Here is a 22903-nt window from a genome sequence, read left to right as displayed (position 1 = left end):
AGAACCCATACAAGGAGAAGTCACATTAACGCCCACTCAGAGCAGTTTACAAAGTGTGTTATTCTTATCCTCACGACAATCACCCTGTGAGGTGGGTAGGGCTGAGAGAGCTCTGAGAGAGCTGTGATTGACCCAAGGTCCCCCCCAGCCGGCTTCAGGTGGAGGAGTGGGGAATCAAACCCGGCTCTCCAGATTAGAGTCCTGCCGCTCTTAACCACTGCACCAAACTACTGGGTCCTCCCTCCCTCTGGGACAGTATAGCAACCCTAAGAGCCTGAGGAGGGAAGGAACCTCAGCACAGCACATTGCCATAGATTCCATGGGCTTTTTTTCAGCCGGAACACAGTGGAATGGAGTTCCAGCATCTCTTGAAAATGGCCACATGGTCGGTGCGCTGCAGAGGGTGATCTAAACTCCCCTCTGTCTGGAGATGAGGGGGCGGGGGGGCACCGGTCATGTGACCATTTTCACCGTGGGTGATTTAAACTTTTAAAAAAACCCTTGTTCCAGCTGACCCAAAGTGACGTTATTGCGCGGTCCTGGGAATGTGTGCGCACTTTGTGTGTGCACATGTGGTACCAGAGGCACCACCTCCCACCAGGAAGTTGCCCCCTGTTCTGGCAACCCACTGAGTTCCACCACCTCTTTTCCCAGTTCTTCTCTCGGTTAGAAAAAAGGTTTCCCTCAACTATGGATTAACCTGTGGACATTCACAACTACAGTTCACAACTGTGGAATTCAAAGTGGGTTTGAAAAACAGGTCTGTTGAGGACAGAGCCATCAGTGGCCGTTAGCCATGAGGATTAAGTGAAACCTCCATGTCCAGAGGCAGTCTACCCCCAAACAGCAGCATTGAGGGGCACCAGCAGAGGAGGATGCTTGGGCCTCCATTCCCTGCTTGTAAGCCTTCTGGCAACTCCATGAAACAGGCTTGGAGGACTGATCCAGCAAAGCTTGTTCACCTGCTGCGCCTTTCTTGAGTAATCACGCCATGTTAAGGCCTCCCTGTTTTGTCGCCCCGCATGCTGTTGTGTTGTGTTGTGTTTTAAGCAGCTTGGCTACCTGCTGTTTTCTAAGTGGTTTTCTTAAGTCCCCGCTGCTTGCACTGAAAGGTTTTCGAGCGTTTGCTGTGGATAATGTTTTATTTATTATCAGCGGCCCAAAGCTGCAGGCTTGGTGGCTGTTTCTCGGGATCTTGCTGGTTTTTCAGTCTTAAATACTGTGCTATTTTAATAACGGTGTTATATTTTTAAACTTTTTTATCGGGAGCCGCCCCAGGAGCCAAACCAAGAACGAAGGGTGCATATGGATTAAATAAGCAAGAAGCGAATTAACGGCTGCCCCCTGAGCGACTGTCGCCACTCGTTCCAGCCCCCTTAAGCTGTTTACAAAGGTCCATCCCAAATACCTTTCTTAGGCCCTTTCCACAAGCAATGCTGAAACCCTTTTCTCTTTTTTTTTTTGCACATGTTATGCAGCTCTTTTGATTTGCCAAGGTGCTTTACAAGCTTTATTGTTTTCCCCTCACAACAACCCTGTGAGGTAGGTCACTACAATTCCCATTTGACGAGTGAAGAACGGACAAAGGGTGACTTCGCATCCAAGACCTCTTGGAGAGTCCATGGTAGGGGCCAGAACTTGAACTTGAGTCTCTAGAGGTGCAAGCACGATCCTTCACTGCTGGACTACATATTCCTTCTACAGAGCCATTCAAATGTCAAATCTATGTTAGTCAGAGCGTACATTCACTAGAACACTGCAAAACCCTCTGCTTTCTAACCCCCATTAACATATTCACAGGAACCCCCAGTCCGTACTAAGGATTGTTTCAGATGTTAGTTGCCTGGGCAATTCTCTTTGGGCTTTTCTGCACTGAGTTTCTGCTGCAGTGCGGTTTCATAACTGCATTGTCGTCGTCCCCCCCAGTATAATTTGACAGTCAGTTGTTGCTGTCCCAGTTTTTCTTTATGTTTTCCCTGACCAAATGAGACTGTGTGTAAAGTAGAGGGGAAACTCAAGCAGTTAAGAAGCTAAGCTAGAGCAAGAACTCAAGATGTGGAAAAGCTGTTTTTGTGATGCTGAAGCTGTAGATGACCTGAATGGACTAAGCTAGCCCAATCTCATCAGATCTCAGAAGCTAAGCAGCGTTGACCCTGGTTAGTACTTGGATAGGAGACCTCCAAGGAAATCCAAGGTCATTACGAAAAGGCAGGCAGTAGCAAACCACCTCTTGCTTTGAAAACCCATTAGGAGTTGCCGTAAGTTTACTGTAACTTGACACCACTTTCCACCACCACCAGGCTATGGGACTGCTGACTGGAACATCTGAAATCAACTTATACTAACTCAGACTACTGGTCACTCAAGGTATTTAGGGTCTCAGGCCAGAAACTTATTTTTCAGTACCTATCTGAGATCCTTTAGTACGAGAAAACAGCGATCGACTCTGAGAACTTCTGTGTGCATTCAGCCACTGCCCTTCCCCGATGCTTTTCTTCCTGCACCTTTCAGGATCACAGAAATCAGGCCGAGTTGACAAAGGGCTTTCCTTGTACACCAGCAGATAGCAACAATCCCGAGGCCTTCCCCTTTATACCACCATTCGGGGGAGACTATTCGGCTCCACTAAAGTGAAACGAGGCATTTGGAAGTCACTTGTGAAAAGGGCCGTTACTTTTAGGAGACTCTATCCCAAATGTGGGCAGCTGTTTCACCAATGGTGTCCGCAGCTAACCTGAGATGCTCCCAGGGGCTTCTATTGTGCATTTGAGTGACCTGGTCTACACATGCAGTCGAATCAGGGGGTAGAATGGACAACCGATGCCCTTAATTTGAAGAGTCTCTGGTATAAAAGAACCATAAACCACTAGCAAGTAACACAAAAGCTAGTGCTTCTGGGGCAAAGGGTCTAGGCACTGTTGTGCTAGCTTTCTACTTGCAAGGAGTAGCCCTGTTGTGCTAGCTTTCTACTTGCAAGGAGTTCTTTATGTAAGGTAGTATTCAAAGGCTCAATTTCCCACATGAAATCTAAAGTGGCACAGTCTGCTCTGCCACCAGATTGTTTCCTAGGTAGCCCAGCCCTCCGGGGGGTGGGGGGAGCTGTGATAGCTACCTCTGGCTTGGCGTTCACCAGAAACAGCAGCTGTGGGGGGTTTTTCCCATACCTTAGCTCTAAACTTTGAGCAGGGGTGTAAAAATTTCTTAATGCTGCTTGTGGAGAAGGCTCGTTTCAACTACGGAATTAGCCGTGTTAATCTGTAGTTGCAAAATAGTAAAGAGTCCTGTAGCATCTTTAAGACTAACAAATTTTATTGTAGCATAAGCCTGTGAGAACCACAGCTCTCTTCGTCAGATACATCTGATGAAGAGAACTAAGGTTCTCGAAAGCTTATGCTACAATAAAATTGGTTAGTCTTAAAGGTGCTACTGGACTCTTATTATTTTGCTACTACAGACTAACACGGCTAACTTCTCTGGATCTAGATCCGAATTGTGCCTTAACACACTGGCGGGGAAATATCTTTCCGCACGGGACTCCCGCACACATCGGATCAACAGTCTTTGCGGCAGCCGCACGGTAGGACTTTGAAAGGTGTGAACTGGCAATGATCCCTTAGGTTTGTGGATGGATGTAGCCTAAGGAACTACCTGCAACTGGCACAGCCTTCTTCATGTGCAACAAGGAGAGATGGTGTCAGAGCCTGCAACTGGCAGGCTTTCGGAGCCCACTGGATTAGCCTGGTATAAATTCTTGGCATCCTTCTTATCCAGACCACTATCACCTGCACGCCACTCTTCCATCTTCAGTTTGCTGCCTTCTGGATCTCTAAACTGGAGAATTCTGATTTAGGCTCAAGGGCTTGTGCCCCACAGAGTGTTTTCACAGCTGGAAGAATCCCCATCAACAAAGCACAAATTTCTCACCTCCCCGTTCCTGCTGTACCCCCCCCCCCATGCCCCCTGAAATGCTATCAGCGGCAGGGAGGGAAGGGCTGAGAAACCGGCGCTCGGCTGATGGAAATCCGTCTGCAAGTGGAAGTGCTCTGTGGCTTCCAAGCCAATGTGAGAGCCAAGCCACAAGTGACGCCTGACACAGGTTGGACACTTGTCAGCTTTCCTCAAGTTTTGATGGGAAATGTAGGCGTCCTGGTCTTGCAGCTGTAATGGAGAGCCAAGCTGTAAAACCAGGACGCCTACATTTCCCATCAAACCTTGAGGGAAGCTGACAAGCGTCCAACCTGTGTAAGGCGTCACTTGTAGCTTGGCTCTGAGTGGGACAGCAGAAAACAGCCACATAACTAGCATGGCACGGGCCCAATATCTTGTTTTCAACTGGACCCTTGGCTGCTATCACGTGTCATGTTCGTCTGGTGGGTGCAGCATGACACATGGGGCACAGAGCCAGTACATCAGTTTCGTGCATTCTGTCCTGCCAACATCATGTTCAAACAGGGCCCCTAGGCGCCGCTGTTTACAGTCCTGACAATAAGCTAGTCACACTGGTATAGGCCACATGTGGATCCAGCCACTGACTGGTCTTCCTTTCTGTGGCCAGATTACCCGTTGGCTCAAGACATGTCTCTCCCTGGCTGTCCTTTGAATCCTGGCCTGTCTCATTTCTGACACTCCACACTGTGCGCTTCTTTCCACAGGGTATCTGTGAATGATCATATATAACCTGAATTGCTCACTTGGGAGACAAAGGATGAAATTTAGCTCACACAGAACGTGAGCCCTTTTTCACATCTCCCTTCCTTGCCTGCATCTTGCCCTTGCTATGTACTGAAAACTTGAAACTGCCTTGCATCAAGCACCCTTGGTCTACCAAGTTCAGTGCTGTCTCTTCTCATTGGCAGCTGCTCTCCAGACTCTCAAGTAGCAGCATTCACATCACCCGATCCTTTTAAACTGGAGATGCCGGGGACTGAACCGGCGACCTTCCGAATGCCAAGCAGGTGCTCTGCCAACTGAGCCACAGCCTCCCTTCCCAAGGACACTTCCCCCGATTTAGGATTATCCAACAGTGGCCATTGCCTTGCTCCAGAAAGCAGAGGTAAACTCCACAAAACTGCCTGTGGTGACCGTTGCCAGAATCCAGCCACCAAGTTTTAGCTCAGGTAGTCAGAGGCCTTTGAGGACTTTAAGTCTCCCTTGTTCTTGCACTTTGGAGTCCCTATCCTGTTCGATTCAATAAAAAAATAAACCAGGTAAGTCATATGAATGACGTTGCAGTGATTCTGGTATAAACACGGTGCATTTATGCCAGCTTTTAGTGCTGGGAATTTGCTGGAAATAAGGCATAAACTTTAAATCAGGGAGTCCCCAAAGTACGTCATACGTAGTGGTGCAGCATGCTTTGGGGAATTCAGCCCCCACTGAATTAATTTGTCCACACACGGACCAGGGAGGGGGAAATGAATCCAGAGCTCTATACTCATCAGAGCAGGGAACTCTTCGTTGACATGGATCCCCCCACCCACCCCCAGCCACAAAATGTTACCATCCAAAAAAATGCAGTTGGGGATTCTTTAACACAGCTCACATTACATCACCCGGACCATGGAGGAGGGCAGTTCATCACTTGATTATTTCAGTACCCAGTAATAACTTGGATGACCTCGGCACCAACCACAGGACTTTCATATCACTCCCCCAACGTATCTTGCAACAGAGGCAAGTCTTTTCCAGCTGCAAGCGCCAAGTCACTTGGTGGTGCATATCCCAGCATGTATGAGCTTCGCAGAGCTCTTGTCCCTATGCATGCTTGCTCAGAAGCAGGGCTCGCTTAGTGGAATGGGAATTCTTCCTCAGTTAAGTATGGGGGGAAAAAAGATTCAACCTATGGTAATAACGAGTCGTTTGTATGTTAGCTAGTATGTGGAAGCTAACATGCTCTGAGAGCCAAACCAGACCCTCTCTAAGTTAGGCAGGAGACAAACAAAGAATGTCCCAGTCTTTTAAAACTTATGCTGAAAAGCTGACTGGCAGGCCGATTTCATGAGTGGAACAGCAGTAAGTGGAGCTCCTTAACCCTTTCTAGTCCCACTTTTGGCCAAAATCCACCTACCCAAGCTGGTTTTCTCCTTGCAATGAAAAAATAAAGGAAATCCATTCCCCCCCCCCCCCCCCGTACGGTTGAGAAAACGGATGGAATGAGTGGTTTCATGCAGACAGATGGCAGGAAGGGAAAGGGTTAAGTAGCATACCCCAGAATCGCTTTTCAGTTAAAAAATAAAATCGGGCGACCGTTCAGGTGTCTGCCGTATAACATCTCGTTTGGCTCTACGTGTAACCTACACTATTTTGTATTGAACCTATTGTATGTACTCTAGGTAGTTACTGCCCTACTGATGAGGCGGGTTGGCTTGGCACTTCATTAATTAAACAGAGCGTCTAGTTTTAGAATCCAGGGAACTCCCTGCTCAGGTAATGCAACATTTCAGACACATCTCTTCAATGACAGAGGGAGATAGAGGTTCTCAGGGTTTCAGGCTGTCCTCCCGGGAGATGCACAAGACCGCATGCCAGCTCTCAGCTGAAATGAGAATTAAAACCTTAGGACGATTATTGCCGGCCATCCGTCTTGTCCCTGCGCCGCTGCAACGCAGTCTACTTTGCATAAGACGAGGTGCATGAAAATGAATTTGCACTACTGTATTTTTTAAAAAACAACAACATTGTTGTGCGCGATACGTGAGCTACAGCATGCTGTTACCGGGATTTTTTTTTTTTACGGCGCGTAACCTGCCACATGGATGCACAGAGGGGCCAAGAGCCGTGATGCAGCAGAAATCTTTTTCTTCCTGAGCACCTCCCTTTGCAAAAAAACCCCCCAAAAAGTCACGGGAGGAGGTGACGGGATGCTGCGGCCTGATTCAAAATTCGTCTTCGGAGCTATCTGCTAAAAGCATCACTTGGTCTTGCATGCTGTTGAATTCCCTCTGCTAAGAAAGGAGCGGGGAAGAGAGAGGAGGGAAAAGAAGGAAAGAAGCAGAAAAATAACATCAATTGCAAGGGAATAAAGTATTTATTTGGCTTTCTGGCTCCCCCCAAATACTGTTTAGGACAGTACTGCATTGCTCCTTCAATGGACAAAAACATATTTACGTTTTTATTTATTTGCGCTATGATGTAAAATAAAAATAAATTCCTTGATCCAGTTTTCAGCTTCTGTAATTCAGATCATACAGCCACGTGGCCCCCGGTATACCAAGAACAGGATGACCTGATAATCACAGCATTCATTTTAATTTTTAAAAACTCAAGTTTCTAGTCCTTATTGAGGCAGACGTGCATGAAAATGCACGGGCAGTGCCTGATAAAACTGCAAATGCTGGCAACTGGCTAAGTTTGCTTCCACCACAGGGACAATTTCCCATTCTGTTCTGACTGCCGTTGCAGATGCAGACACATTTGGCATGGTGTTTCTGCACAGAGATTTACCGAAGACGGCGGATTTCATTGTTTTGTACAGGTCTTTGTCCTTCTCCCAAGGCAGGCTGAAGCAGACAAATGTATACATACATAACTAAATGAAAGAAAACTAGCTTAATCTGAATAATTTATTCAGGCCTTAAAATTCTTGGCTCAGGATCCACATAATTTTAGCAAAAAGAACTAGAAAAAGAGCATTCCCCGGAGTGCGTATATACCGTGATTCCAAGGGAGCGCAAAATCTCATCTTTCATCTTTAACAAATTCCATTTTCTAGCCCCAATGGAGATATTGTTGCAAGCACCTTGGGAAATGCTTGCTGAAGTTGCGGACATTTTCCAAGGGTCACTGGACCAGGCTTCATTGCTCTGCAAAGCTTTTAGTCTTTCCCTTTGACCAATGTGCACTTCCCTGGTGGTGCACGCCACTGAAAGTGGGATTTACTTCCAAGTAAACACTCAAGTAAACATGTAAATCAGGCAGACCCTGCAAAATGCATTTTGCAAAATGAGAAAACCTGCAGCCCTGATGTCCAGCATGTGACACTCGCAGAATTTAAGCTTATCAAGGTGCAGAATTCAGAGTAAAAAAAATTTTTTTACTGTGGAGTCCACACAGCCTTGGGCATACCTCACACAAGCTCCTGTTTTCAATTCCTACACAATGAAACTCTTTTCATGAGCCAAAAGTATACAGGGGAAAGCAACTCGACTCCACGCAGCCTTAGTGCGGTAATACCTTTTGCTTGTGTCTCTTGAAACCATTTCTGCGTCGGCGGTTCATAATCTTTATGCTGTAAAGGGCGACGAGGATCATAAGGGCTCCGGCGATGCCAACCCCTACTGGCACCAACATTCCGGACATGTAACCCGCCTGCAAGAAAAGGAAAGGAAATAGCAAGCAGACAATCAATTCAGATATCGGTTTTTTTGTTACTGGTACAACTGCATGGATTTTCCTTTAAGAGCGCTTTTATTTTTGTAGCTTTAATATAACTCTTCTCAGATCACAGCAGCGCCTTCCTGTGCTCCGAGGAGACTTCCTCCACTGCTTGCATAGGAAGAAGGCCAGAGGAAGGCACTGCCATTAACTAAAAAGAACAATAGGAAGATCTGATGCCTGGGACGAAATTGAGCTGGGGGTGGAGTTGATGGACTGTTTCGGGATGCTGTTTATCTTTAGAATGTTGCAGTAATCCAGAAGAAAGCCATCTCTCTTCTAGGGCTACCAGGCCATGCCCGGCAACTGGAGGGTGCTTCATGGGCAGGGGCACATGGGATGCAGCGTCATCTGCATCATGATGTCACTTCCAGGAAAACTCTGAATTGACATTGGATAACTCTAGGAATTGCTGGAAACTCTATGGTACAACCATAGAATTTCCAGAAATTCCTAGAGCTACCTGACATTGCTTCCAGATTTCCCCAGAAGTGACATCATGGCACAGATAGTTTAGAGTCCAGTAGCACCTTTAAGACTAACCAACTTTACTGTAACATAAGCTTTAGAGAACCACAGCTCTCTTTGTCGGATGCATCATGGCTCTCGAAAGCTTACGCTGCAGTAAAGTTGGTTAGTCTTAAAGGTGCTAGTGGACTCTTTACTATTTTGCTACTACAGACTAACACGGCTAACTCCTCTGGATCTATGACCATGGCACAAGAGTTCTCCGCCATAGTGGAAGATCTAACAGACTTATCCCCTTGGAAGCCATGCCATTTATTGACTAACAGATTAAAAATCATTTAAGTCTACCCTTCATAAAAGAGAACCTTCAAGTAGGATTCCAACAGTCAGACAAAATCACATTATGAAAAAAATAAAAACAGAAAAAGGTGCAAAGACCAAGCACATTTTAGTGAAAAAGTGATAGAGAAGTTGCCAAGAGACCTGCATCCAAACAACGCATATCAAGATTTATGAAGACCATAAACCACATCAATTGTGGCATAATTTTGCTGTTGATTAAAAAAAATACGGCGTTATATCCTGCATTTTGATCCGTTCTTTTGTACGTAAAATCGATTCTTTAACATCACTAATATACTCTGGTCACTGACTAAATTAAATTGCTACACAGCCCTGTGGCCTTCCTGCCTCTTCTTTCAGTGCTCAATATTTATATTGCCTTCTCCCCGTCGAAATCCAGGAATCAGAAGAAATTGGTTTCTATTCCTGTCTTTGCAAACAAGAGCCACATTAGGAACTTACGAGAGAGCCCTCGGCTCCTCTCTCATCCTCCTTTCTCCTCTCACACAAATTGAAAAGCCGTAATGAGGCGCTAAAAAAGATCCAGCCACCGCACGTTTTCCCTTGCAAGGGGTGATAGAACAAGACAGCTACTGAACATCTTCTTACAACTGGGACAAACTTTGCCTAGAACCCACTATGCAATGCCATTGGAAGGTCTGGTGATTCCATTGAGTATTTCCATGCAATTCAAATGCTGAAATAATTCCGGATGGGTAGCTGCATTCATCTGCGGCAGCAGAACAAAACAAGAGTCCAGGAGCCCCTGAAGACTAACGAAGTGATTCAAGGATAATCTCTTGTGAGTCAGAGCTCACCCTTCAGATGCAAAGCAGGAGAGCTGCTATAGCATAGTGGTTAGGTGGTTGGGCTGCGAATCAGCACTCTGTTGGTTCGAATCCCTCTCTTGCCATGAGCCCAGCAGATGGCCTTGGGTAAGCCTCTCATCCCAACTTCCCAGCTGTGTTGTAGGGGAAATATCAACACTGACTTTCCAGGCATATGCTGCTGTAGCAAAGTGCTTAAGTGGTTGGGCTGCAAATCAGCACTCTGCTGGTTCGAATCCTACTACTGCCATGAGCTCAGCAGGTGGCCTTGGGTAACCCACTCTTCTCAGCCCAGCTCCCCAGCTGGATTGTGGGGATAATGATAACCAGGGCTCATTTCAAGGGGGAACGCGCAGGAACGCAGTTCTGACAGTTCCCCAAAGAGGTCACATGTCAGGTGGCCCCACCCACCTGACTCTGGGCCATTTTTGCCTGTTTTGGCCTGGATTGGGGCCAAAATGGCCCAGATCGGGCCTCTGACAGGTGGTGGATCACTCTCCCGCTCAGTAGCGGCCTGATCCTGACCATTTTGGGCCCCTTTCGGCCATTTTCAGCCCCTTTTTGCCATTTTGGGCCCAATTTGAATGGTCAGGATTGGGTCCAAAACAGCCAGGATAGGTGATGTCAGGGAGTGTGGCATATGCAAATCAGTTATGCTAATGACACACTTCTGGTGATGTCGAGGGGCATGGCATATGCTAATGAGTTGTGCTAATAAGTTATACTAATGAGTTCCTCCAGCTCTTTTTCTACAAAATTACACTGACTTTCCAGGCAAATGTTGCTATAGCAAAGTGGCTAAGTGGTTAGGCTGCAAATCAGCACTCTGCTGGTTCAAATCCCACTACTACCATGAACTCAGAGTCTCTACATGAAATGTCTGACATGTGAAGAACACATGTCGGGAGATGCAATGTTAGTTGGGAAGGGTAGTTTAAAAAGACAGAGCTGGCGGCAGGGCAAAGGTTTTGCTATACACTGGAGGTATGTGGAGGGGCTGTGAAATGTCAGAAGGGAAACTTCAGCCCATTATAATCTCTCCAGGTCCAAGCCCGGCTCTGGAAGGCAGCTCCAGCCTATTTCCATTCGTTGCTGCCCTCTGATTGCGATCCCACACAGTTTTAGATTGGAGATGTGAAACTGACAAAGCCTTCAGGGAGACAAAGGTGAAACTGACAATCTCCCTGGGGAGCGATCTCCGCTGACTCTGTCTTTTTAAACTAGACTTCTTGGCTAAAATTGCATCTCCCTACACTTGATGAACACGAGCCAAGGCATAGAGACACTCTTAGTACGTGGAGATAATAACAACACTGACTTTGTTCACCCATCTGAGTGGGGCAGTAATCTGTCCAGAAGGTCAGTATATACGCATGTTGTTGTTGTTGTTGTTGTTAGTATATTCAAAATTCAGGCAACAGCAAGGGGGAGTGGTAGGCTTGCCAACCTCCAGGTGGTCCCAGAATTGCAACTGATCTCTAGACGATAGAGATCAGTTCCCCAGGAGAAAATGGCTGCTTTGGAGGGTGGACTCTGTGGCATTATACACTATACCCCACCTCTGCTCGCAAATCTCCATAAATTTTCCAATCTGGATTTAGCAACCCTAAGGAGTGGTGATACATGGAGAGCCACTCTAAAATATAAACCAATCCAAGAGGAATCAGCTCATTGCGCTGGTCTCTCCCCATTCCACACACATCCCTTTCATCGCTTAAATAAATTTAGCTGCTTTGGATGGACACACACTCCAATGCATTTGATGAAGTAAACGTTGACTTACTGGAATACATTTTGTTAGTTTTTGAAGTGCCGCTGGACTTCTGCTTGATTTAAATATCAAATGTGACGCTTCACACCTGAATGTGAAAACTTTCAATACTGTGCCTCAAACTTCCAAAATGAATGCCTCGTAGACACGGGCGCTTCAACATGCCACCCCCATACTACTGCCTAGACCGCAGGATATGTTCAAAGGACACAAAACACAGCCTCCCTGCCAAAGCTAGGCAGCCATAAAACGGGTCAGTGCCTCGAAAAGGAGACTCTCTGGGAATCCTATGTAGGCTGCCTTCGCTTTCATAGAGGAAGAAAGGTAGGGAATCAAGAAAATAAATCTTGATAAATGCAGGACTTTTTTTCAGCTGGAATTTGGTGGAACGGAGTTCCGGCACCTCTTGAAAATGGTCACATGGCCGGTGGCCCCGCCCCCTGATCTCCAGACAGTGGGGAGTTTAGATTGCCCTCTGCGCCATCGAGTGGCACAGAGGGCAATCTAAACTCCCCTCTGTCTGGAGATCAGGGGGCGGGGCCACCGGCCATGTGACCATTTTCACAGAGGCCGATTTAAACTTTAAAAAACTCCCCGCTTGTTCCAGATGACCCAAAGTGATGTCATTGTGCACTCCTGAGTTCTACTATTGAGTTCCACCATCTCTTTTCCCAGAAAAAAAGCCTTGAAGAAATGGATACAGTACAAAGCACAGACAAAAAGCAGGCCCTGCCTAACCAGGTTGTAATCTAATTTAATGAGCACTGTACCAAAAATAGAATGAAAAGTGAAACACAACAAATGGAGGAGGAGGAGGAGAAAGTCAATTGGCCATTATAAGAGGCAGCCCATGGGATTTTTTCGGCGGGTGCAAGAGCACTTCTGTTAGTCGAGGAGAAAGATTTTCAACAATCCCCCCTTCCATGGCATCATGCCAAGGTCTATCTCTGGTGGTCCCCAGGGCAGCCTTTCTGGGAGCTGTAGCGAGGGGGGCGGGTGCCACTCAGCAAACAGAACTCCATGAAAAGTTCATTGGCTCCACCCCCTTATTAAAATGGTTATGAATAGATAAATGACCCAGGCTGAAATAAATCTCCACTGGTAAAGAATAACATGGGGGGAAATCATGAAAAGTGGTGGCAGAAGATCCTGTTTGATAGAATAGTTGGAGTGCCAGACCAGGTCTTTGAAGACCCGGGTGCAAATCCTCAAACAATATGAAGGGTCACTGGGTGACTTCTCTCAGCTTGACCTACCTCACAGGGATGTTGTGAAGACAAAATGGAGGCAATGGTAACAATGTACACTGCTTTAAACTCTTTGGAAGAGCGGGATTTTTAAAAATGCACTTCTCTGTTGAACATCACTACATGATCTCTGTGCTTGCAAAAAAAATAATAAAAAACCCTTTGTTGAGTTCATATTTTGCATTTCTATTCATTTTTGTCCGGGGGTGCATTTCAACCATCTCAGAGCAGATTCATACAATATAGCACCAGCCACATTGCCTACAGGGGATGTGTAAGGAGGAATAGGTTCTCGTAGAGGAGAGGGCTATCCAAGGTAGGGTTGCCAGCTCCAAGGTGGGAAATCTCTGGAGATTTGGGGGCTGGAGCCTGGAGAGGGCAGGATTTGGGGAGCAGAGAGACCCTGGCAGGGTAAAATGCCACAGAGTCCACCCTCCAAAGCACCCATTTTCTCTAGGGAAACTGATCTCTGTGGCTGAAGATTTGTAATTCTAAGAGCTCTCCAGCTACCACCTGGAGACTATCACGAATAGGAAAGTCTAGCAAAGAACAATACTATGAAACCTAATTAAGAAAGAATTTAGACTATCAAAATCTATAATAAAGTCTATTTTATGCAAATTTCTGTGATCATTCAAAAAGTATTTCATTGCATACAACTGGTTAGTCCATAAAGTAGATATACCTGCAAAGAACCTTAAGCTCACTTATACCATATAATGTATTAAAGTGCTAATGCCATCAAATATGACATATAGCGATTCCTATATCTTATACTTGGAGTATACAACAGAAAGTGTTATTGGCAATCAGATATATCAATACTAGCAACAAAGTCCACTGTGGGGAAAAAAATACAATAGGCTCTAGAAAGCAGAGGGCGGGCAGGCGGGTACTGCCTCCTGTGACTGATGCAGGCTGGATAAAGGTGGAGGGGCATGACTACCTCCTCTGTGCCTGATCCTGGCTGAGTGAAGGGAAGGGCATTGCCTCCTGCTCCACACCTGATCCTGGCTGGATTAAGGGGGGGGCGGGCATTGCCTCCTGCTCTGTGTCTGATCCCAGCCGGGTGAAGTGTGGGTGGGCATTTCCTCCTGCTCTGCGCCTGATTCTGGCTGGGTGAAGTGGGGAGGCATTGCCGCCTACTCCGTACCTGATTCAGGCAGGTTGAATGGGGTGCGGGCATTGCCTCCTGCTCCCCACCTGATCCCGGCTGGGTGAAGAAGCGGTGGGTATTGCCTCCTGCTCTGTGTCTGATCCCAGCCGGGTGAAGTGTGGGTGGGCATTGCCGCCTACTCCGTACCTGATTCAGGCAGGTTGAATGGTGTACGGGCATTGCCTCCTGCTCCACGCCTGATGCTGGCCAGGTGAAGGCAGGGGTTGGGCATTGCCACCTGCTCTGCTCGTCTGGCTGGGGGAAGGAGGGGTGGGCATTGCTTCCTGCTCTGTGCCTGATCCCAGCCAGGTGAAGGCGGGGGTTGGGCTTTGCCACCTGCTCTGCTCCCGATCCTGGCTGGGTGAAGGAGGGGTGGGCATTGCTTCCTGCTCCATGCCTGATCCTGGCCAGGTGAACACGGGAGTTGGGTATTGCCACCTGCTCTGCTCCTGATCCCAGCTGGGTGAAGAAGGGGCGGGCATTGCCTCCTGCTCCATGCCTGATCCCGGCCAGGTGAAGGCAGGGGCTGGGCATTGCCACCCGCTCCACTCCTGATCCCAGCCTGGGCTTCCTGCCACGGCACGATCTCTGGAGGTCTGGCTGCCTCATCTGGGCTTCCCTCCACAGCAGTGCCCTCTGGTGGTGCACCACGGTAGGAAGTGAGTTGTCTTGAATACGCATAGCCTTTTATATAGTAGGATTGCACTAGCCCGTTGTATAACAAAAGAATTACAATAGTAACCAACAAACACAGTCCTTAATACAATATATGATACTTCTTCCATTCATAAAAAAGCCGTGCTGCTGTCACATCCATAGACATCAAATTATATGCTGAATAATGTTCATGGTAGCATTAGACAAAATTCTTGAAGGAAGTCCTATAAGATGTGGCGTCTGATAGAGCCACAGACACTCCTAAAAATCTGTGTCTGGCCCTGGAGAAGAAGTCTGGATCCAGCACCTTTCATCGAAAGATTGCTAGGGATCGTTGGGGGAGGGGGCAGGGGGCTGAAAAAAAGTCACAGAGGGTGGGGGGCACAGTCTCAGAAACTCCAGGGCCTAAGACAGCTGAGGAACCCCTGTCTCATCCCTTTCAAGCAACTTCTGTAAGGAGGAGGAGCAGTCATAGCTCTTCCCATACAGATATACATTTTTCTCTCAACCCCCGCCCCAAGAGTCAAGCCATAAGTGAAAGCCACAAGCGATGCAGTTCACATGAAGCGCAATTGAGCATCCCCGCAAGTGTAGTCGGAGACTCTCTCCTTCCCATAGCAGTTGTAGCAGCAGCGAAGCTTCAGCTGCCCTTTATTTGCCCGGTGCCTGCACGTGGCAGCTTACGTGGCCTGGCTGGAGGGGTGGGCTGGAGCTCAATAACACCTTCTGGATGGGTGGTGGCAAGGGAGAAACAGCGGAGGGCGGCACGTGCCTGTCCTCCTGTGGCCTGCTGGAGTTGTGCAGAGTGGAGCATGGTTGCCGGGCGCCTCCTGACGCAGGAGTGCAGTGCGGGGCTGCACCCACCCGGCTCCATCCTCGCCCCACCACACTGCCACTCTCCCCGCCCTGCGGCAGGCGTGTCTATCCACCTGCACGTGCAGGAGCCCCGGCTCCTGCAAGCGAGGAGGGAAGGCAGGCAGGCAAGAAGAAGCAGCCCCGCCACTGCCGCAGCCCAGCCGCCAGCCAGCCAGGCCTCTGTGCCACGGCTCAGCCTCCTTGTGGAGCCCCCTAGCGCCCAGGAGCAGGCGGGGGAGAGGAGAGGAGCCGAGCAGATGGAGCTTTGCCGCTGCTGCAGTTGCTATGGGAAGGAGTCTCCGACTACACTTCCCAAGCAAACTTGCATAGACCCACCACATGAACTGCGTCACTTGTAGCTTGACTCCAAGACGTCCCAGAAGTCTCGCACTTCGTCATTTCCGAACTCAGACTTCGGAAAGTAACAAAAACGTTGCTTCCTTTTCAAACAAAGCTCGTGAAAGGAAGAGTCACTTACCTTGTCTTTTAGCTTTTTCATCCAGTTTCTCACTAGAAAAAGCAACAGCGACAGAAGTTAATCGCAGTCTTAATGCTGAAAATACAAAAAAATTACACTTAACAAGCACAAGCAGTCATTCATTACAACATTTCAGAAGAGCCAAACCAGCATGGCGTGGTGGGTTAGTGGGCCAGACTGGGTTCTGGAAAAGAGGGGTCCGAATCCCCGTTCTGTTGTGAAAGCTCGCTGGGTGACTTCGGGCCAGTCACAGCCACTCAGCCTAACCTACTTCTCAGGGTGGCTCTGAGGATTAAACGGGAGGAGAGAAAGATGTAAGCAGCTTTGGGACACCATTGCGGACAAAGGGGTGGTGTAAGAGAGGTAAACCCAACTCGATCAATGGTTCGTTTTAAGTATGCAAAGCGCACACACACACACCTGGCTTATTTGACCATAATTACTTCCCTTGAAATCACATGGATGTTTACTTCGTACATATAACCCAAGAGGAATTCCTGCATTTGATCCGAACAAAAATTCAGGGTCAACCCCAGTTCACCTGGCAAGGAGAGGTGATTTTAACCCAAGCACAGGGGGAAATGCACCATCTACCTCTGAAGACGTTGGCGAGGAAGACACGGGCGGTAACTGGCCGGCACACGAGAGGCAAGCCGAGCCTCAACAGCACTGCCAGTCCCTCAGAGCCTTGCCTCGGTGGCATGAATGGAGAACCGGTCCTGTACGCTGACCAAAACCTTGCCCCTATTTGGCATGCATTCCAAAGGTCTAAATGGCAACACAGTTCAATGGGAGATCCCAGCACTTGAGAATTATTAGTGCCTGCAATATATTGGAGCCAGGTTTGTGGGCAGCCGGTGTCAGGAATCAAACTGCAGCGAGTCTTGAACTGGAGAATGAGTTCAGGCTGTGGATAGGGTTGCCAACCTCCAGGTGGGGTCTGGAGATCTCAGCTTGAGGCATCACAGCTCAATTCCCCTGGAGAAGGACAGACTGTATGGCATTTTACCCTACAGACGTCTTTCCTCTCCCCAAACCCCATCCTCTCCGGACTCCATCCCTAAATCTCCAGAAATTTTTTAATGTAGAGTTGGCAACCCTAGCCATGGAGGAGGTTCAGCCAGCATACAGTTACCCAGTTCCAGCCATTAAAGAGAAAAGAAAAAAAGAACTGCACAAGGATTGGAGCTGCGCAAACACAGCCAGGGCCGATTCCAGACAGGCACAAATAAAGCGAGTGCTTTCACTTTTCCAGCGACCTCACTCGTAAAAACCCGTAATGTCCCGTCCCTGCTTACCTCCGGTTCATGGCGCTGTGTTGTGCTCCAGAAGCGGACGGTGTGAACACCGTATTGCGGGTTTGCACACTTCTGGACGCTTCGTCGCCGTGGAGAGGCCCTCCTCTTTCCCTCCTTTCTTTGCCGGCCGGCTGGCAACAATATTCCCTTAATTTTTTTTTTTAAAACCGGGTGCCATTTGCACAGTTGCACATTTGCGCACATCGAACTGTGCAAATGCGCACAAATGCACATATGCACAAATGCACAAAAGTTGATGCTGCGTATTCGCATACCTGCACATTTGCGCATTTGCGCAAAACACGTAAAAAAATTTTTTTTAAAAAACTGAAATGCAAACCAATGAAGGCCCCCGACGTCAACTGTGACGGGGAGGAAACAACCAATCCCGGGTACCTCAGTTGGCCGTGCGAACATCAGGAAGCGGGACGGCACGGCACGCTGCGAGACAAAGCGGATGGAGACGAAAGTGAACGTGTGGCCGGTAAGCGATTATTTCCGCAGAAAAACTGCAATTTCTGGCCATCTGGAATCGGCCCAGCTCTGCTGTGATGCAAGGTGAGGCCATAGCCTCAGACGGCATAGGGGGGAGGGTGGAAATCTCAGCTGCCCTTGCCTAGCTATCTATGGTAGGTAGCCATTGCTACCTACCAGGGTGCTAGTAGAAAAGAGCAAGAGTCCAGTGGCACCAATAAGATTAACAAAATTTGTGGTACGGCATGAGCTTTTGTATGCCACAGCTCACTTCTTCAGACAGACTAACACACAGGGCTCATTTCGAGGGGGAACGCGCTGGAACACAGTTCTGGCAGTTCTTCAAAGAAGTCACATGTCAGGTGGCCCCGCCCACCTGACTCTCGGCCATTTTGGGCCCGTTTCAGCCTGGATTGGGGCCGAAACAGCCCAGATCAAGCCTCTGACGGGTGGTGGATCACTCTCCCGCTCAGCAGCGGCCCGATCCTGACCATTTGGGGCCCCTTTTCAGCCATTTTCAGCCCAATTTCGGCCCTGAATGGCCAGGATTGGGTCCAAAACAGCCAGGATAGGTGATGTCAGGGGGTATGGGATACGCAAATGCTAATGAGACACTTCTGGTGATGTCAGGGAGCATGGCATATGCTAATGATTTATGCTAATGATGTATGCTAATGAGTTCCTCCAGCTCTTTTTCTACGAAATGACCCCTGCTAACACAGCTACTCTTCTTGACCTACCAAGGTGCCAGAGCAGCTAATGCGTCTTCCGTTCTGGTTTGCCAGGCAACTTGAAAGACAACATAGCAAGCATATGTTTCCAATGGTGCTTCCCAAGTTCTGGCCTAATTACACAATTCTGGCATGGCTTGCCACTTGGCCGTATTGCTCCCGGAGGAATGGGAATGGCAAAATGCTTAGCTGCTCTGACAACTGGGCAGGAATGTTGAGGGCAGTGGATGACGTGGAGTCGGGTGAATAGTTGTAAGAGGCAGGAGGCAGCAGCACAGAGGGGCACTCTCAGGCAGCATCTCTTCTTGAGCCACCGTTGTGTATATGAGGGATGCTAGATGCCCATTGTGAGCAGGGAGTCCCACGCTGGCAGTCCATGTGCTCTGCTAGTGCTCAGGGGGACAAATGGAGGGGAGGCGGCATTGCACTGCACCCAGGGCTTTTTTTCAGCTGGAACGCGGTGGAACAGAGTTCCGGCACCTCTTGAAAATGGTCACATGACCGGCGGCCCCGCCCCCTGATCTCCAGACAGAGGGGAGTTGAGATTGCCCACCGTGCCGCTCCAGCAATGGGGAGGGCAATCTAAACTCCCCATTGTCTGGAGATCAGGGGGCAGGGCCACGGGCCATGTGACCATTTTCGCCAAGCGCGATTTAAACTTTAAAAAACGCCCCCCTTGTTCCAGCTGACCCCAAGTGACGTTGTTGTGCAGTCCTGAGTTCCACCACCCCTTTTCCCAGAAAAAAAGCCCTGCCTACACCACAATGTCTTTTCTGGCTAGGAACCTGCAAATGACATCACCAGGGCCGGCGCCAGAGTTCCTGGCGCCTGCGGCCACGAGCACGCGCACTGTGCGCACGCACACCTCTGACTGCGTGATGACGTCACGTCATCACACAGCACAAGATGGATGGGGCGGCGCGCGGAAGCTTCTCCGTGCTCCGCACGCCGCCCCAGCAGCTGCTCGCAGCTTCTGCGCCCAGCTGGGGCGTGTGGGAGCGGAGGAGCGTGCAAGCCAGCCCCATGCTGCCGCCGCTGCCACACGCCCCAGCTGGGCGCAGAAGCTGTTCTGTGCACCACCCCAGCAGTGGCTTGCAGCTTCTGCGACTGGCTGGGGCGTGTGGGGGCGGAGGAGTGTGCAGAGGAGCTGCCATGGCTGGCTGCAGCTGCTGCTGCAGCCAGCCAGCCGGCTCCGTGCCGCCGCTGCCGCCACGCGCCCCAGCTGGGCACAGAAGCCGCGAGCCGCTTCTGGGGCGGCTCATGGAGGCTGCGCCCGGCTGGGGCGTGTGTTGGCGGCGGCAGCAGCACGGGGCTGGCTGGCTGCAGCAGTAGCTGCAGCCCAGTCATGCCAGCTTCTGCCCCCAACACGTCCTCCGGCGCCCCTCCAATGCCCTCGCGCCCGAGGCCACCGCCTACCTGGCCTCCATGGGCGCGCCGGCCCTGGACATCGCCATATTGTGCAACGCTCTAGGGATCTCTCTGATCTCTGGTTTTTTACCATAGTTTCAGGGAAATGCTACGGTGCTGTGAGCAAAAGCACAGCCATTTTTCTAGCTAGCTTCAAATACAAAGCAGCTTAGTTGCCTGGCCTTGAATGTATAACTGTGCAGAGAATAAGTTAGCCAGCAATAAACAACTGTCTGTTGAAATCAGCTAGATAAGGAAGAATGGAAAGTTTCATTTAGAGCTGAGAAAAGAGGCTGGGCCTTCTGTCTCCGCAAGAAGGTGGGCTTTGTGTCAGAAAGGCAAGGTATAAAAGATCCTCCCCACCATTTTTAAGGTGGGCTCAGAGTGTTTTTATTTGCCTGAAACTCTGTACCCCTTTTTTTCCTCGAATAAAATCTTTTCCTCTCAACGTTCGCCAACTTGGTGTAGTATTTGGGCAATAAGCCCGCATTAAGTCAAACTGACCTTGCTATTTTTGCAACAGTGCCACGTAATGCAGTGATGTCATTTCCAGTTATGTGGTTGGAAGTGATGTCAAAGCATTGCACAACACTGTTTTGCCAGGTTTCCCCCTCCCCCGGTGTCACAACAGTTGCCAGCACTGGGCTGGCAACCCTAGTGTATATAGATAGCAGGTGGAACAGATGGCCCAAAGGAACAAATAACCAAAATGACAAAAAACTTTGCGAGTTTCTGAGTTCTCCAGAACTCTTCATCAGTTTAGATGTTAAAAGAAACAAAATAGCAGGAAGAGAAAAAAGATCTTTCAGGCCACAATCTCAAGGTCTTTTTTGCCCACTCCTGGTTAGAAAGTAGGGTTGCCAGCCTCCAGGTGGTGGCTGGAGATCTCCCGGAATAACAACAACAACAACAATATTTCGATTTACAACTGATCTCCAAGTGACAGAGATCAGGTCCCCTGAAGAAAATGGCTGCTTTGGAGGGTGGACTCTATAGTATTATACCATTCTGAGGCCCCTCCCCTCCCCAAACCCCACCCTCTCCAGGCTCCACCCCCAAATCTCCAGGAATTTCCCAACCTGGACCTGGCAACCCTATTAGAAAGTCCTACAGGACCTGCTGCCGCACAGGGCAAAGTTGATATCAGACCCCCTTGGCCTTCTAGGAAATAAATAAGCTAATAGCAACCACAGGGGCAGAAAGAATCAGCTCAGGGCCACTCTGTGAAGGAAAGAGCTTGACCCTTTACTGACTATACCATTTCTCTGGTTTAAATCACCACCCCTAAAGGTGCAGGAGATACAAGGTGCTACATGGGCTAAAAAGAAAACAGAACAAATCTGTTGCTCTTGGTCGCCACATCTTAGTCCATGAGTTGGGCTTCGAGCTCTAATTTTTTCACTTCATGTCGGGAAAAGCTGCAACCTGCTAGGAATAGGCCAACCCCCCCCCCCATTCCAGAACCACCAAGCACAGATCCGCTACTCTGCACCACGCCTTCTGTCCTCAAACGCACTCGGAATTTACCTCAGCAAGAGCACGGCAGCACATTAACCACCTATCCGGCCCGCAGGCTCTCGTCCACCTCCTTAAGCAGCTGTCAAATGGCTTTCCCAGGGGCATTTCCCCACTTCCCCTCCTCCTTCACTTCAGAAATCTAGAGGAGACTCATTTCCCCTCAGCCTCTTCTGTCAACTTTTCATATTGTTAATCGCCTAATTAGCCACTCCAGAGCAACAATGGAGGCCTTCGAGCGGTGCCTTTGCCATCTTTCTCTGCTCCCTTTTGCCACAAAGAAAGACGTCTCTTGCCCTGAGGCCTTACCTTTCAGGCCAAATTTTTCAATTTAATACATTTACTCCAACTGCTGCAGCAAAAAGACCCACTGCCTATAATGTGCCTGTGCCTGTGGAGGCCCGGAGATGGCTAGGGTCCCCAGCTCCCGTGTCATGTAAACCAGTGGTGGTGCACGGGGACGACTGAGGGAGCTGCCAACTAGAGGGAACCATCTTTGCATGCCAAAAAAGAAAGGCAGGCTTTTTCTCAGAGGCACACCTTTGGAAAGTCATGATAGGCGGGACCTCTTTGGCAGTACAGACATAATGCCAGCTGGTGAAGATGATGGAGTTTGCACTAGAGATGGGCATGAACCGGTAAAAAAAGAACCATGCGGTTCGTGGTTCGTTGTGTTTCACGAACCATGAACTTTCACGAACCTTCCCTGGTTCACGAGCTGGTTTGTTTGGTTCGTGAAAATGTCATTTCCAGGTCAGCAAATCATCACTTTCAGGTCAGCAGAAGGTCTGCAGAAAGCCCATCCCTTGTTGCCTAGGAAACTGATTGATTGGAGCCAAGCTGTCTGCAGTGACGAACCGAAAAACGAACCAAATGAAACAGCCTAAACTTCATGGCAGTTCATCAGAAATGGGCTCTGATGAACCGCCAGTTCACTAACCACGAATCGGCCCAGTTCGTGCCGAACTTTGGTTCATATTTTGGTTCATGCCCATCTCTAGTTTGCACAAATGGCCAAACTTACATCTTTGATTAGGAAAAAGACATTTTGGTGTAGTGGTTAAGTAGTTAAGAGCATTGGTGTAGTGGTTAAGAGTGACAGGACTCTAATCTGGAGAAATTTGAATCTGGAGAACCAGGTTGAATTCCCCACTCCTCCGCTGGAAGTCAGCTGGGTGACCTTGGGTCAGTCACAGCTTCTCGGAGCTCTCTCAATCTGTCCCACCGACCAGGGTGATTGTCGTGGGGAAAATAATAACACACTTTGTAAACCTCTCTGAGTGGGCACTAAGTTGTCCTGAAGG

At 48.9% G+C, this 22903-nt stretch overlaps 1 protein-coding gene across 1 annotated transcript in view; it reads right to left on the bottom strand.

The window, feature by feature from the left end:
* Positions 1-6720: 6720 nt before the first annotated feature.
* ARMH4 (armadillo like helical domain containing 4) overlaps positions 6721-22903 on the bottom strand; it is a 64693-nt gene continuing 48510 nt past the window's right edge. The window contains exons 5-7 of the mRNA XM_054972456.1: positions 16175-16206; positions 8173-8307; positions 6721-6941 (exon numbers count right to left, since the gene is read on the bottom strand). Of these exons, the coding sequence (XP_054828431.1) occupies positions 6876-6941; positions 8173-8307; positions 16175-16206 (233 nt within the window). The 3' untranslated portion in view covers positions 6721-6875. The remainder of the gene's footprint in view (positions 6942-8172; positions 8308-16174; positions 16207-22903) is intronic.

The sequence above is a fragment of the Eublepharis macularius genome, chromosome 2, assembly GCF_028583425.1.
Source record: "Eublepharis macularius isolate TG4126 chromosome 2, MPM_Emac_v1.0, whole genome shotgun sequence".
Taxonomy (NCBI): Eukaryota; Metazoa; Chordata; class Lepidosauria; order Squamata; family Eublepharidae; genus Eublepharis; species Eublepharis macularius.
The sequence above is the reverse complement of the archived record's forward strand: the minus strand, read 5'-3'. Positions and strand labels throughout refer to the sequence as shown.